The sequence below is a fragment of the Panthera onca genome, chromosome A2, assembly GCF_046562875.1.
Source record: "Panthera onca isolate mPanOnc1 chromosome A2, mPanOnc1 haplotype 2, whole genome shotgun sequence".
Taxonomy (NCBI): domain Eukaryota; kingdom Metazoa; phylum Chordata; class Mammalia; order Carnivora; family Felidae; genus Panthera; species Panthera onca.
Window position 1 is genome coordinate 155,881,467 of NC_138340.1, and position 14,797 is coordinate 155,896,263.

The following is a 14,797-nucleotide window of genomic DNA, read 5'->3' on the forward strand; positions in this document are numbered from 1 at the left end:
TCTATAAAGATAAAGAGCTCATCAAACTCCACACCCGAAAAACAAATAACCCAGTGAAGAAATGGGCAGAAAACATGAATAGACACTTCTCTAAAGAAGACATCCGGATGGCCAACAGGCACATGAAAAGATGTTCAACGTCGCTCCTTATCAGGGAAATACAAATCAAAACCACACTCAGATACCACCTCACGCCAGTCAGAGTGGCCAAAATGAAGAAATCAGGAGACTATAGATGCTGGAGAGGATGTGGAGAAACGGGAACCCTCTTGCACTGTTGGTGGGAATGCAAATTGGTGCAGCCGCTCTGGAAAGCAGTGTGGAGGTTCCTCAGAAAATTAAAAATAGACCTACCCTATGACCCAGCAATAGCACTGCTAGGAATTTATCCAAGGGATACAGGAGTACTGATGCATAGGGGCACCTGTACCCCAATGTTTATAGCGGCACTCTCAACAATAGCCAAATTATGGAAAGAGCCTAAATTTCCATCAACTGATGAATGGATAAAGAAATTGTGGTTTATATACACAATGGAATACTACGTGGCAATGAGAAAAAATGAAATATGGCCTTTTGTAGCAACATGGATGGAACTGGAGAGTGTGATGCTAAGTGAAATAAGCCATACAGAGAAAGACAGATACCATATGGTTTCACTCTTATGTGGATCCTGAGAAACATAACAGAAACCCATGGGGGAGGGAAAAAAAAAAAAAAAGAGGTTAGAGTGGGAGAGAGCCAAAGCATAAGAGACTGTTAAAAACTGAGAACAAACTGAGGGCTGATGGGGGGTGGGAGGGAGGGCAGGGTGGGTGATGGGTATTGAGGAGGGCACCTTTTGGGATGAGCACTGGGTGTTGTATGGAAACCAATTTGACAGTAAATTTCATATATTAAAAAAAAAAAATAAAAAAAAAATAAAATTACAAATAAAAAATTCCTGACCAAAAAAAAAAAAAAAAAAAACAAAAAACAAAAAACAAATCTCTATTTCTTGATCTGGGTGGTGGTTTATAAGGGTATTCACCTCATAATTTATTAAGCTATATGTATGTTCAGTGTGGTCTTTCTGTATTCATGTTTTATATTAAAATGAAATGATTAAAAAGGTCTTCTACGGTGCAGCCACTGTGGAAGTCAGTATGGAAATTCCTCAAAAAATTAAAAACAGAATTACTATATGATCCAGGAATTTTACAACTGGGCATTTACTTGAAGGAATTGAAAACACTACTTTGAAAAGACATATGTATCCCCATGTTTATTGCAACATTATTTACAATAGCCAAGATATGGAAGCAGTCCAAGTGTCCACTGATCGGTGAATGGCTAATGAGGATGTGGTTATATATAGTGGAATATTACCCAGCCACAAAAAAAGAATGGAATCTTTTGTTTGTAATGATGTGGATGGAGCTAGAGAGTATAATGCAAAGTGAAATAAGACAGTCAGAGAAAGACAAATACCATGTGATTTCACTCGTATGTGGAATTTAAGAAACAAAACAAATGAAAAAGAAAAAAAGAGACAAACAGAAAAGTATTGTCCTAAATAGAGAACAAACTGGTGGTTACCAGAGGGGAGGTGGCTAGGGGGATGGGTGAAATAGATAAAGGGGATTAAGAGGATGCTTATCATGATGAGCACTGAAAAATGTGTAGAATTATTGAATAATTATATTGTCTACCTGAAACCAGTGTAACACTGTGTGTTAATTATACTTGAATAAAAAATAATTGAAAAAAGTCTTGTATATATTCTAATAGTTTTAATTTTTGGAGTTAGACATTTATATTTTTTAAACAAATGATTATTAATTTTGGGACAGGCAAAAGGTTAGTGATAACCTACATTCTCTACAAATCATGAGCCTTAGGCAAGGATTAGCCTCTAAAGACTTATTTAGGAGGCTATAATCTGAGTAGAGCAAAAGTATAAGAAATTAGACAGAAAAGGATGGTAAACAATGCAGTGTGATAAATACCATGCTGACTACTGTTTTGTGATGGGTCTTGGCTGTGCAGCATAATTGTGGTCAGGTTTTCTGGAGAAATTGTGCTCTGAAGAGTCCTTTGAAGTGAGATAGGGATAGGGAATTTGCTTGTCTCTTCCAAGTAGGGATTCTGGGAGTGAGGCTTGTTTGCCTAAGGAGGTGGTAGTTAGGACTGAACAAAAGATGGAAGAAACAAGTGAGGTTAAGAAATAATAGAGATCTAATGTTTTATTCCTATATAGATAATCGGTTGTTACAGTACAGTTTATTGAAAAATCAGGCCTTTCCACATTGATTTGAGACGTCATACTGTCTTATAAGGAGTGCTTTTATTTCATGGGTCTGTTTCTGAGCTATTTTATTTATATGATGTATTGGTTTATGCTTATAGTACAGACCCCATACAGATTTATAATAAATATTACTATTAGTAGGCCTTATCCAATCTCCTTTTTCATTAGAACTAATTTGGCTATTCTTGACTATCTCCAAACTCTTAACATATGAGTTTAAAATAATTTTGCATTTGTGTGTAGATTGTGTGTGTGTGTGTGTGTGTGTGTGTGTGTGTCTATGTTATGAACAAATGTCCTGAGGATTTTAATTGACATTTCATTGACACTCCCAAATCATTTAATGAGGCCAGCATTACATTAATATAAAAACCATACAGAGCAACAAAAGTTTACAACATTATCTCTTATGAATGCAGGCACTGAAACCTCAACGCCATTTTAGCAAATCCCATCCAGCAACACATAAAAAGAATAACATATCACAAACAAGTAGATTTCATTCCAAGATATATGATTGTTTCAGGATTCAACAATTAATCAATATAATTAATCATATAAATAGATTAAAAAAGAAAAAAATATGATCATATTAGTATAGAAAGAGCCTTTGACAAATTCAACAACCATTCATTATAAAACTTTCAATATGGGGTACTAAAACAAAAACCCTACTGCTAACATCTTCTATAGTGGGGACAGACTGAATGCCTTCTCCCCTGCTAAGGTTGGGAACAAGGCAAGGATGTCCTCTCTCACTACTCCTATTTAATATTGTACTGGAAGTCCTAGCTAATGTGGTTACGTGAGATAACAAAATAAAGGGCATATGGAATGTAAAAAAAGAAAAATTTGTCTTTATTCACAGATGACATGATTGTCTATGTAGAAATCCCCTAAGAATCTACCAAAAAACGTCTTGAAAGTAATAAGTGATTTTAGCAAAGTCTCAGGATACAAAGTCATTATGCGAAAGTCAATTGTTTTCCTATGTATTAACAACAATTATAATTGAAATATAAGAAGTAATACAATTTTTGATAGCAACAAAGAAGCGAAGTTCTTAGATATAAATCTAATAAAATATGTTCAGAATCTGTAGTGGAAAACTATGAATCACCAATGAAAGCTCCAAGTAAATGCAAAAGTATACAATGAGTATGGATTGGAAGACTCAATATTGTTATGATGTTAATTCTTTCCAATTTCATTCTATAGGTTCATTGCAATCCCAAATAAATTCTAGCAGGCTTTTATGTAGATATTGACAAAATGATTATACAATTTATAAGGAAATGCAAAGGAGTAGAATAGCCAAAGCAATTGTAAAAATTCAGAGGACTCATATTATCCGATTTCAAGGTTTTCCATGGAGTTATATTGATCAACACAGTATAGTATTGGAAAGACAATAGACAGATTAATGGAAGATAATAGAGAGCCCAGAAATAGACCTAAGCAAATACAACTTATTCTTGACAAAGTTTCAAAGGAAATTCAATAAAGAAATGTTAATCTTTTCCAAAAATACTGCTGGAAAAATTGGCTGTCTCTATGTGGTAAAATGAGCCTCAACACATACCTTGCACTTTACATAAAAATTATCTAAAATTACCTAAATGTAAATGCAAAACTATGAAACTTCTAGGAGAAAATCTGCATGACCTTGCGTTTGGTGGTGAGTTTTTAGGTACAACACCGAAAGCATCATCCATGAAAGAAGAGAATGAAAAATTGAAGTTTATCAAGTTGAAACGTTTTACTGTGCTAAAGTCACTGTGAATAGAATGAAAAGATTAGGCACAGACTGGTGCAAGTATTTGAAAACTCACAGATATGATAATTGATATGTGTATCCAGAATACATACATGAAAAATAAAACTTAGTTTTTTAATATCTGCTTTTGAGCTCCCTCAGGCTGTTGGAAGAATTTATTTCCTTTTTAAAAAGTTTATTTATTTATTTTTGAGAGAGAGAAAGAGAGAGAGAGAGAGAGAATGTGAATGGGTGGGGGGCAGAGAAAGAGGGAAAGAGAGAATCCCAAGTAGGCTCCATGTTGTCAGCACAGAGCCTGACATGGGGCTCTATCTCGGGAACCATGAGATCATGACCTGAGCTTAAATCAAGGGATACTTAACCAACTGAGACACCCAGGTGCCCCCCAAAATAAAACATTTAAAACTTAACACTAAGAAACAAACAGCCCCCAAAATGGGGAAATGATCTGAACACATGCATGCCAGAGAAGATATAAGGATGGCAACTTAGAGTATGAAAAGATGTTTAACATCATTTGTGATAGGTGAATGCAAATTAAAACAACAATGAGATACCACTGTATACCTACTAGAATAGCTAAAAATTAAAAAAAAAAAACCCTGACATTTCCACATGTTAGAGAGGATATATAAAAAATCAGAAATGCTCATTCATTGCTGCTTGAAATGCAGAATGTCACAACCACTTTGGAAGGCAGTTTGGCAACATCTTATAAAGTTAAAGATAGACTTAGCATACAACCCAGAAATTGTGCCTCCAAAATGAATGGAAAATTTACTTCCACACAAAACCTTGTGCACAAACGTTTATAGAAACTTTAGTCATAATTGGAAACGACCACAGTGTTTCTCAGTAGGTGAATAGATGAACAAACTATGATCCGTCCATACAATGTGAATACTATTTAGCAATAAACAGGGATGAGCTAATAACTCACATAATAACATGAAAAAAATCTTAAATGCATTTTGCCAAAGGAAAGAAGCCAGAACAAAAGGCTACATGTTGTATGATTCAATTCTAATGACATTATGCAAAAAGGAAAAACTACAAGGGATGGAGAATAGATAAGTGGATACATATCTCTTTAGGAGAAGTAAGGGGACAATGACTAGGGAAATGCAGGGAATTCGGGAGCAATGGAATGAATCTGTTTGGCACTATAGTGGTGGATACATTATTTTGTCAAACTCATCGGAGTTTACAGTATATAAAGTGAACTATAATGTATACAAATTGAAAAAAAATCAACCAGGAGTTTGGGGGATCCCAGTACGGAATGCAGACAAAAGAATTTACTGTGATATGAATGTGTGATACGGGCTTACTGAAGAGGTTGGTGTAAAAGGACCAAGGAAACTTTGGATATCAGCATAGTTCTAAGCAAGTCCTATGCAACTTTGGAAAACAGTATTTTGACTAAAAACTCCAGGGCTAAAGACCAAAAGAACTGTGTATAACCACTGTACTCTAACTGGCAATGCTGCTTCTGTAAAATAAATTTTCAACATGAATTAATCATAATTCAGAGGCATTTACAAATATGAAACAACACTGGAAATTAGAAAACTTAACCCTCAGAATAGAAATGGACAAGAAAACAGATTGTGAAGAACTATTAAGTAAATTCAAGAAGTTGAAAAAAGTCAAAATCATCTCAACCAAAGACTGAATTACAGGGTACTCAAGGAGGACTATATTTTGTGAAAATAAGTGATATTGAGAAGAGGAAGCAAAGGACAACAATGACAACAAAAACCTAAAATAAAATAAAAAGCTAGAAATTATCAGAGAAAATGTGATCAATTAAAACAAATTTAAAAGACAAAATAATCAAACGAACCTTAAGAGGATCTTTGATTTTAAAAAAAAAAGGTATAAATATATTGGGGGAAATTTTGGAAAATTTCAATATGGACTATACATTTTATATTACTGAATTAAGGTTAGTCTTCTCATATGTGATAATGGGACTCTTGTTATGTAGGAGAATGTCCTTATTCAACATAAAGTTTTTGCTCTGCACTGTGAGCATAGTAGGTACCATCGCTAACCAGGATGCAGGTGAAGCATATGGGAAGCATCGTGGTCCAGAAGACGAAACCCCAGCAAGCCATTTTAGGCTACTCTTGCGGAAGAGTAGTGAATAGATGACATAAGTAGTCTCTGTGCTGTGCTCACCATCAATCAGTCAGATAAGGAATTGAAAAATCAACTCTGCTCTTTGGGTTTTAAAAGAGACACTGTGAAACGAATCCAAGGATTCCATCTAGCAAGCTGCTAGATGCCTCACTGCAAACCCCATCCCAGAGTCGCTCACATTATATTACGTACACCCATGGTCCCTGTTAAATCAAGAGAAAGTGTAAGGACACCAAAGAATCTATGGCTCAATCTTTCCAGGACAGACTTTTTCCCAATTTTCAAGACACCCTTTCTTCTAATCCTAATGAGGTTATGGAAACTGAAAGATTTGGTATAGCCTATTCAAGTCAAGAGTTCTTTTTATTTTATTTTTTTAAATTTATTTAAATTCAAGTTAGTTAACATAAGGTGTAGTATTAGTTTCAGGGTAGAACCCAGTGACTCATCACTTATTTATAACACCTGGTGCTCATTCCAACAAGTGCCCTCCTTAATACCCATTGCCCATCTAGCCCATCCTCCCACCCAACACCCTACCAGCAACCCTCTAGTTGTTCTCTGTATTTAAGAGTCTCTTATGGTTTGCCTCCCTCTCTGTTTTTATCATATCTTTTCTTCCCTATGTTCATCTGTTGTGTTTCATAAATTCCATATATGAGTGAAATCATATGATATTTGTCTTTCTCTGACTGACTTAGTGGAGGAAGAGATTGTTGTAGACGTTGGAGAAGGTAAAAATGAATTTGTTCTTAAAAGATTGTACCCACATTGTACTACTACCTTTTGTAGCTATTACCACTATCTTTTGGGCAGTTGAAATGTGTTTAGTCCGCATTGAGATGTGCTTTAAGTGTTAAAATGTATTGAGTGGCTTAAATGAACAACTCAGGAAACAACAGGTGTTGGCCAGGATGCGGAGAAAGAGGAACCCTTTTGCACTGTTGGTGGGAATGCAAACTGATGCAGCCACTGTGGAAAACAGTATGGAGGTTCCTCAAAAAATTAAAAATAGAACTACCCCATAACCCAGGAATTGCACTACTAGGTATTTATCCAGGGGATACAAAAATGGTAAATTACCAACAATAGCCAAAGTATGGAAAGAGCCCAAATGTCCATCGAGTGATGAATGGATAAAGAAGATGTGGTGTATATAATCAATGGAATATTGCTCAGTGATCAGAAGGAATGAAATCTTGCCATTTGTAACAATGTGGATGGAACTAGAGTATATTATGCTAAGTAAAGTAAGTCAGAGAAAGACAAATAGCAAGTCAAGCATTCTCAGGTTCTAACCCTCAGAACTCTATCTCCAGAAATGGGATATGGAAAATAGTTACCAAGGAAAAAGGTCTTTAGAAATTAATGGCAAACACTTCATTAAATATTAAATACTCCTTTAGCAGGGTCCTCCAGGCCTCAAGATTAGGAAAATATCTAATAATGGCCTGATAAATTTTATTTTATAAATAACCTCATTTAAAAATTAAAAAAAATTTTTTTTGATGTTTATTCATTTTTGAGAGAAAGACAGCATGTGAGCAGGGGAGGGGCAGAGAGAGAGGGAGACACAGAATCTGAAGAAGGCTGCAGGCTCTGAGCTGTCAGCACAGAGCCTGACGTGGAGCTCAAACCTATAAGCTGTGAGATCATGACCTGAGTCAAGGTCAGACACCAACCAACTGAGCCACCTAGGCATCCCCTCATTTTTAAAATTTAAACCTGAGACAGGGTTGTTCCTCTGTGATGGTGCTGATGCTGGGGTAATTACTTTATCCTAAACCAAGTTCCTAAAACCCAGAAGTCAACAATTAAATCACTTTAGAAGGGGAGAGTAAGAAAAAAAAAAAAAAAAGAACTTTCTGTGGTTGATTTGTGATGGGAGGAGAGGCATGATTAAGTGGGTGGAGAGTTGCAGTGGAGAGTCCCTAAAGATAAAATTCTGAGTGATTTTGTGCCCTGATATATTAGTAGGAGCTGAGTGAAGGTGAATGCCATCTAGGAAGGAGATAATTGCTTTCATGCCTTACAAAGTTTTCAAGTGAGGAAATTAATTAGTCCCTTGTGAGCCAGTACAAAAAAACTTTTCAGGTGGAGAAAAATGTTTTCCTAGTTTAGAGATGATTTCCAACACTTACACATGCTCAAAGATGGAGAAATCTCCACCTTACTGTCCAGTGTCACTTGGAGACACCTTTTAATTAAGGGTTAAACAGCTATATATTTGCTAGAGATCGACATCCATAAGTTGTGTTTCTATGATGTGTTCATGTGTACGCATGCATGCACGTGCCCACACACTGGAGTGTAACCAGTCTCTCCACCTCCAGTGTGACACCAGCAACCTTGATCAGAGGGTAGCCCTGCTCTGTGAGATCTGTGTTACAGATTGTGAGGGGTGCCTCTTGTCCAGTTATAGTGAAATGGCATTAACTTCGGAAGTGACCTAGCTTGGTTCCTTGAGCTATTTAAGACCTATTTATAACTGTTCTTTTTTTCTACTTTCCTAATCCTGACCCTTTTTCCAAGCTCAGTCTAGACCAAGAAAACAGGATATTTTCCAAGGCTCTGTGATCTGAGCTATTCAAACAAGCATCCTCCCCATGACTCCCTAAGCAAAAGAGAGAGCTCAGAGAAGGCATCTCTCCTAAATCTGCCCTTTTTTCGACCCTTATTCCTCTCTCTTCACCAAAACACAGCCCTAGTTCATTCTTCCTCTAGTCCACATTGGACCATGTTCACTCTATATGAATGCCCTAATAAGTCCAGGGCCAGTGGTGCCTGGGTGGCTCAGTCAGTGAAGCTTCTGATTCTTGGTTTTGGCTTAGGACGTGATGTCATGGTTCGTGAGATTGAGCCCCACGGCAGGCTCTGCACTGACAGAGTCTGCTTAGAATTCTCTCTCTCCTCTCTTTCTCTCCCCCATCCCTCTCTCTTTCTCTCTCAAAATAAATAAATAAAAATTAAAGAGAATAAGTCCAGGGCCAGAAGATAGGGGAGAAAGCATCGGGGAGGACCAAGGTAACTGACAAGCAGACAACTAACCCTTCCTTTAAGATGCTACGGTTAAGTTCTAGAGAAAAGAAGAAATAAGTAGCCTGACTTTCTGTTTATGATCAACTGATCATTCATTTTCCCTTCCTCCCCTAACTATATTAAGAGGCATTATGAGAATACAAAAAAATAAGGTAATTAACAGGGGCAAAGAGAATGTGGAAAATGGTACAATGGATGATATTTTGTGAATTATTTTTGATGAGGGGAAGCAGAGAGAAGTGTTTTCAAGGTAACAAGACTATGTAATACAAATGAAGTTTTTGCAAAGGAAACAATAACAGCAGCCCCCCCCACCCCCCCAGCAATTGCGTTTCCTCAACAGAACTGTTAAAACGATCAACCATGGAAGGTGAGGGTGAGGAATTAAAATGGGGGTATTGGTTAAAAGTTTGTGTATACAGCCATTGGGCACCAAGAGTCCCTTGCATTTTCTGAGTAGCCAAGGAAATATCTGTTTCACAGGCAGGGTGCTGCTTATCTCACTTTGCCAAGGGCTGTCCCAGTTTTATTTTTTTATTAAAATTTTTTTTTAACATTTATTCATCTATGAGAGAGAGAGACAGAGCATGAGTGGAGAAGGGGCAGAGAGAGGGAGACACAAAATCTGAAGCAGGCTCCAGGCTTCTGAGCTGTCAGCACAGAGCCTGACGTGGGGCTTGAACCCATGACCTGCAAGATCATAACCCAAGCCGAAGTCGGACGCTCAACCTACTGAGCCACCCAGGCACCCCAGGGCGGTCCCAGTTTTAAAATGGCAAGTGCCACATCCTGGGAGCTCCCTGTGTCGGCTGGCTACCCAGGCTACCCAGTTCGCTCTATGGACCTTCCACCCCCCCCCCCCCCCAACAGCTGGAAGAGACAAGACTTTATTTTCGTTAAGAAGAATTGAACTGGGAAAGTTCCAGATTTTAGGACCACAGATATAAAATGTATGGCTTGAAACAAATGACCTTGCAAGTGCCGCAAACACTGATTTTGCAGTTAAAAATAAACTTCAGCGAGTAGATGAATTTATAAGTATGGAATCTGTGAATGAGGAGGAATGACTATCATTCTCTTATTGATGGGTGTTTATTTTGTGTCAGTTGTTATAATGAATTAAACCGCTGTGAACATCTTTTTTAATTTTTATTAAAAAAAATTTTTTTACACATTTATTTATTTTTGATAAAGACAGAGCACAAGTGGGGGAGGGGCAGAGAGAGAAGGAGACACAGAATCTGAAGTAGGCTCCAGGCTCTGAGCTGTCAGCAGAGAGCTATTTGTTGGCCACTTGGTTTTTGGCAAGTGTCTTGGAACCATTTGCGGTGTTTTCTGCTCACGGGTCGCTCAGCCTCTCACGGGACTAATTGTAATGAGGTAGTGGCACAAAACAGAGCAGGGGTTGGCTGTTTAGGGCTCAGACTATCTGATGATTACCAAGACTTGAGGTCTGGGTACAAGGCAGCCTGGGTGTTAAGAAACTCCTGACTAGGAGATTCCAAGTTTGTAATGACCTACATCATTACACAAAACTTGCCCATGTTCTAAAAACTTGATTAGCCTCAGGAGGGAAGGGTGAAAGTTTTTCTGGCTTTTCCTTGACTGCATCCCCAGGGTTTCTCTGAACTTGACAAATGTAGTTTCTTAGAGAATAACTCCCCTTGGGGACAGACAGTAGAAGGAAAGAAGGAGAGAGAGAGACAGAGGAGACAACAGGGCTTCCACAGCACTGTTATCACTGGACTTTTCCTTAAGTGCTCATATGAAGACAGTTTTCTCTTGCACTGAGAGTGAGGACAGCAGCAGCTTTCCCTGGGCCACAGTGCATGCTCTGCCCTAGTCAGGCAGGAGGTAGCCTGGGCTGATCCCTGGAGAGCTGTAGGATTTTCCAGGTCAGTCTCTTTCTCTAGAGGTGAGTGTCTGCTAGGGGCTCCCCTCTGCGAAGGAGAGTAAGAGAGGATCAGCAAGGGAAGTTCTGGGCTTCATTGCTGTCTAAAATGAGGACACCTTCCCTGGAGCATGAACAGTAGGCTAGGGGAGCCGCATAATGGAGGAGCTCAAATCAAATCCTCCCTCCACAGCAGAGAGCATATTCAGCTCTTTTCGGTACTTGTGATAGACACAGCTCTCTGCTATGACCTAAGACTCTGCTCTCTCATTTGTCCTTATTTCTTGTTTTTGTAATCTGGCCATTGTGTAGGGGATCTCCAGGGAGAGGACCACAGCTTGACCAGACAATGCCTTAGTAAAGAGTGAAGAGAGACTATTTTATAACAAGAGGAAAAGCAGATCAGGGTGGATAGTTTTTGCTCATTCACTGACACGTTTGAACAAATGTTTCGAATAAATATTAAAAGAGCGCATACTTACCCTGTGTCAGACTCTGTTCTTGGCACTGGAGATGGAGAGTGAACAAGAAAGACAAAAGTGCTTCAATATCAGCTATTGATGAGAGCCAGTAAGAAGAAAATCCCACCAAATAAGAGGGTAAAATGTGAGGCACTTTTGCTGTTTTAGAGAGGATGATTGGAGAGGGCCCATGGGTTGGAGACATTTGAGCAATGACCTGCATATGTGAGGGAAGGAGCCCAGATTTACTGACCAGATCAGTGTGAGCCTTTTGGGTGTTTTCTGACACTTTTCCATATTTGTAGGTCTCTGGAGAAAACAGGAGGACACAGACAGCAGATAATCTCTGGGGACTTCTCCAAGGTTCTCTATAGGATGCAGACCATGGCTGGTTGGAAATAGACACAGACTGCCTTTTGGGAGGTCTTATCTCCTTGCTGAAACTAGAGATTTGAGACATGAGGAAGGCAGAGGGTGTTGCTTGTTTTCTTGTCCCCTGGTGCCAGGGTGGAGATTATACAGGACAGATGGGAGTTGGGGATAAAAGTCCCAGCCCCCTCTTTACTCCTCTGGACCCCTACTCCCTGGTGTCCTCTGGTGGCAGAAGGAACAATCTCAGAGCTACAAGTTTCCAACTGGAAGCTAATGAGGTTCTTCCTACCAGGAAGAACAGTCGCCAAAATGAGAGACAGATGGCGTTCATGATAAGAATAAGGAGGAAAAAAGTGGATAATCCACTTCAGGGAGTCAGCTCCCCAGAAGTCAGGGAAAGACTCCATGCTTTGTTTCAAAATAGCTGTTATCTTATGACAGTTTTCTGGGTAGACCCACCACCCTGCCGGCTGGCTCTACTGATGGGCTGAAATGATGATAAAGGTAGCTGAAGCAAGAACTGTAAGTGAACAGAAGTTAAATGGAGCCCACATTCAGAGGAGATGAAGGAAATATGTAAACGTATCTGGGTGGAATTGGTAAGATTTTGTATGACATGGACGTAAGAGGCAGAGAAGAAATCGTAGGGCATTTAGGGTGGAAGCATTGGTAGCATAAATGAACACACTGTGGTCAGGGAACTGGACAGGGTGGCAGGTCAGAGCAGAGATGGAGGCAGGATGATGATGAATTGAAAGACAAGAGTGCCTACAGGGGTGGGTGGGCTTTCAAGCCTCGGCTGTGGTGTTATTGCTCATCTTCTTGCATATATATGTTTATTTTCATATGTATTTTCTTCATAAAACATTCAACATCAACCTTGTACAGCAAATAGTGGAAGATGAACCCACTTGGTCATGATGCAGCCTAAGAGCAGAGATGATATTTCCTCCACCTGGGATAGCTTTAGTCCTGTGAAATTAGAAGGATGTGAACTCTCCTTTGTTCCCTAGATTCCATAAAGAACAAGAGCACAGGACTAAATGTTGAAGAATTATTCTAGCGCCACTGAATTTTATCTACTTGGCTTCCATGGCTCCAAAGAACTACACGATATTCTTTTTGCCACTTTCTTCTTTCTCTACTCAGTGACAGCCATGGGGAACATGGTCATCATTGTGATTGTCTGTGTTGATAAACGTCTGCAGTCCCCCATGTATTTCTTCCTTGGCCACCTCTCAGTCCTAGAGATCCTGATCACATCGGTTGCTGTCCCCTTAATGCTCTGGGGGCTGCTGCTTCCAGGGATGCAGGCAATGTCTTTGACAGCCTGTAGTGCACAATTATATTTGTACCTTTCTTTGGGTACGTCGGAGTTAGTATTAATTGGAGCAATGGCTGTGGACCGTTACGTGGCTGTCTGTAACCCTTTGAGGTACAACATCATTATGGACAGCCACACCTGCATCTGGGTGGTCATTGTGTCATGGGTGTTTGGGTTTCTATTTCAAATCTGGCCAGTCTATGCCACATTTCAGCTTACCTTCTGCAAATCAAATGTGATAGACCATTTTTTATGTGACCGAGGGCAACTGCTCAAACTATCCTGTGATGATAGCCTTTTCACAGAGTTTATCCTTTTTTTAATGGCTATATTCATTATTGTTGGTTCTTTGATCCCTACAATCATCTCCTACACCTACATCATCTCTACCATCCTCAAGATCCCCTCAGCCTCGGGCCGGAGGAAAGCTTTCTCTACTTGTGCCTCTCACTTCACCTTTGTTGTGATTGGCTATGGTACCTGCTTGTTCCTCTATGTGAAACCCAAGCAAACGCAGGCAGCTGAGTACAACAGGGTAGCGTCACTGATGGTTTTAGTGGTGACCCCTTTCCTGAACCCATTCATCTTCACCCTCCGGAATGACAAATTCATAGAGGCCTTTCGAGATGTCATGAAACGCTGCTATCAACTCCTCAAGGATTAGCTGTGTCCTAAGGACAATAATGAACTCATCATCATGGACCTGAGTAATCTCAAAACACTAATTCAACCTGAAATGATAATTTTCATCATCAAATAGTTTGTGATGCACAAAGGAATTCTAAAAATTTTTCATAGGAATTTTAAAACATGGCTGGTTCTCCAATTTATAATTAGATGATTCCTACATGGGAGATCACATTATTATTTTTTAACTGGATATATATGTTTATACACTCTTCTATACTTATGATACATCTTACAATATAAATTTAACAGGTGTAAATGTACAAAATATGGGTTTTTTTAGAACTCTCAACTCTGACTGGGAAAAGCAAGGAAAAGCATAATTCACTCCATGGTCGCTGAGCTATGTGTTTGATTGTAGGTACTAGGGTCATTTTCCCATATTTTGTCCTGTGATTTGATGATATTTTCACTGCCTAAAGACCTTCTGTTTCTTCTGTAAGTGACCCCAAGTCCAGCCTCATGTACAACCTTTTCCTGAGGTTCCTGCTCCAAGGTTCAACGGGGACTGTACCTCCCTGTAGTTCTCAACTGACAGTTGTGAGAGTGAACTCACTCCATAGTCCTGACACCTCCCAACCTCAGGGCTAAATGTGTGTTAATTCATGCACATCTACAATTGGTAGACTTTCTCAGAGTGAAGAGGGAGGGTTTTGGAAAGAAGTATTTTCTCATCTGTCATTGACTCTCATTGTAACACCAGCCCCAAATGTGGGAGGGGAACTGGCTAGTTTTGGGAATTGAAGTGACAAGGGTGAGCTGATCTTGCTGTGTCCCTGGGCTGAAGCAGGTGTGCATGGAGGGCAGAAAA

General features: G+C 39.2%; 2 protein-coding genes across 4 annotated transcripts in view; both read left to right on the forward strand.

Annotated features, from left to right (window-relative positions):
* The window catches only part of LOC132679611 (olfactory receptor 9A4-like), a 100,120-nt gene that overhangs the window by 37,389 nt on the left and 47,934 nt on the right, over positions 1 to 14,797 (forward strand). The window lies entirely within an intron of this gene.
* LOC132675976 (olfactory receptor 9A1-like) lies at positions 13,019 to 13,963 on the forward strand. The gene has a single exon (XM_060628167.1). The coding sequence runs from the start codon at positions 13,019 to 13,021 to the stop codon at positions 13,961 to 13,963; it is 945 nt and encodes a 314-aa protein (XP_060484150.1).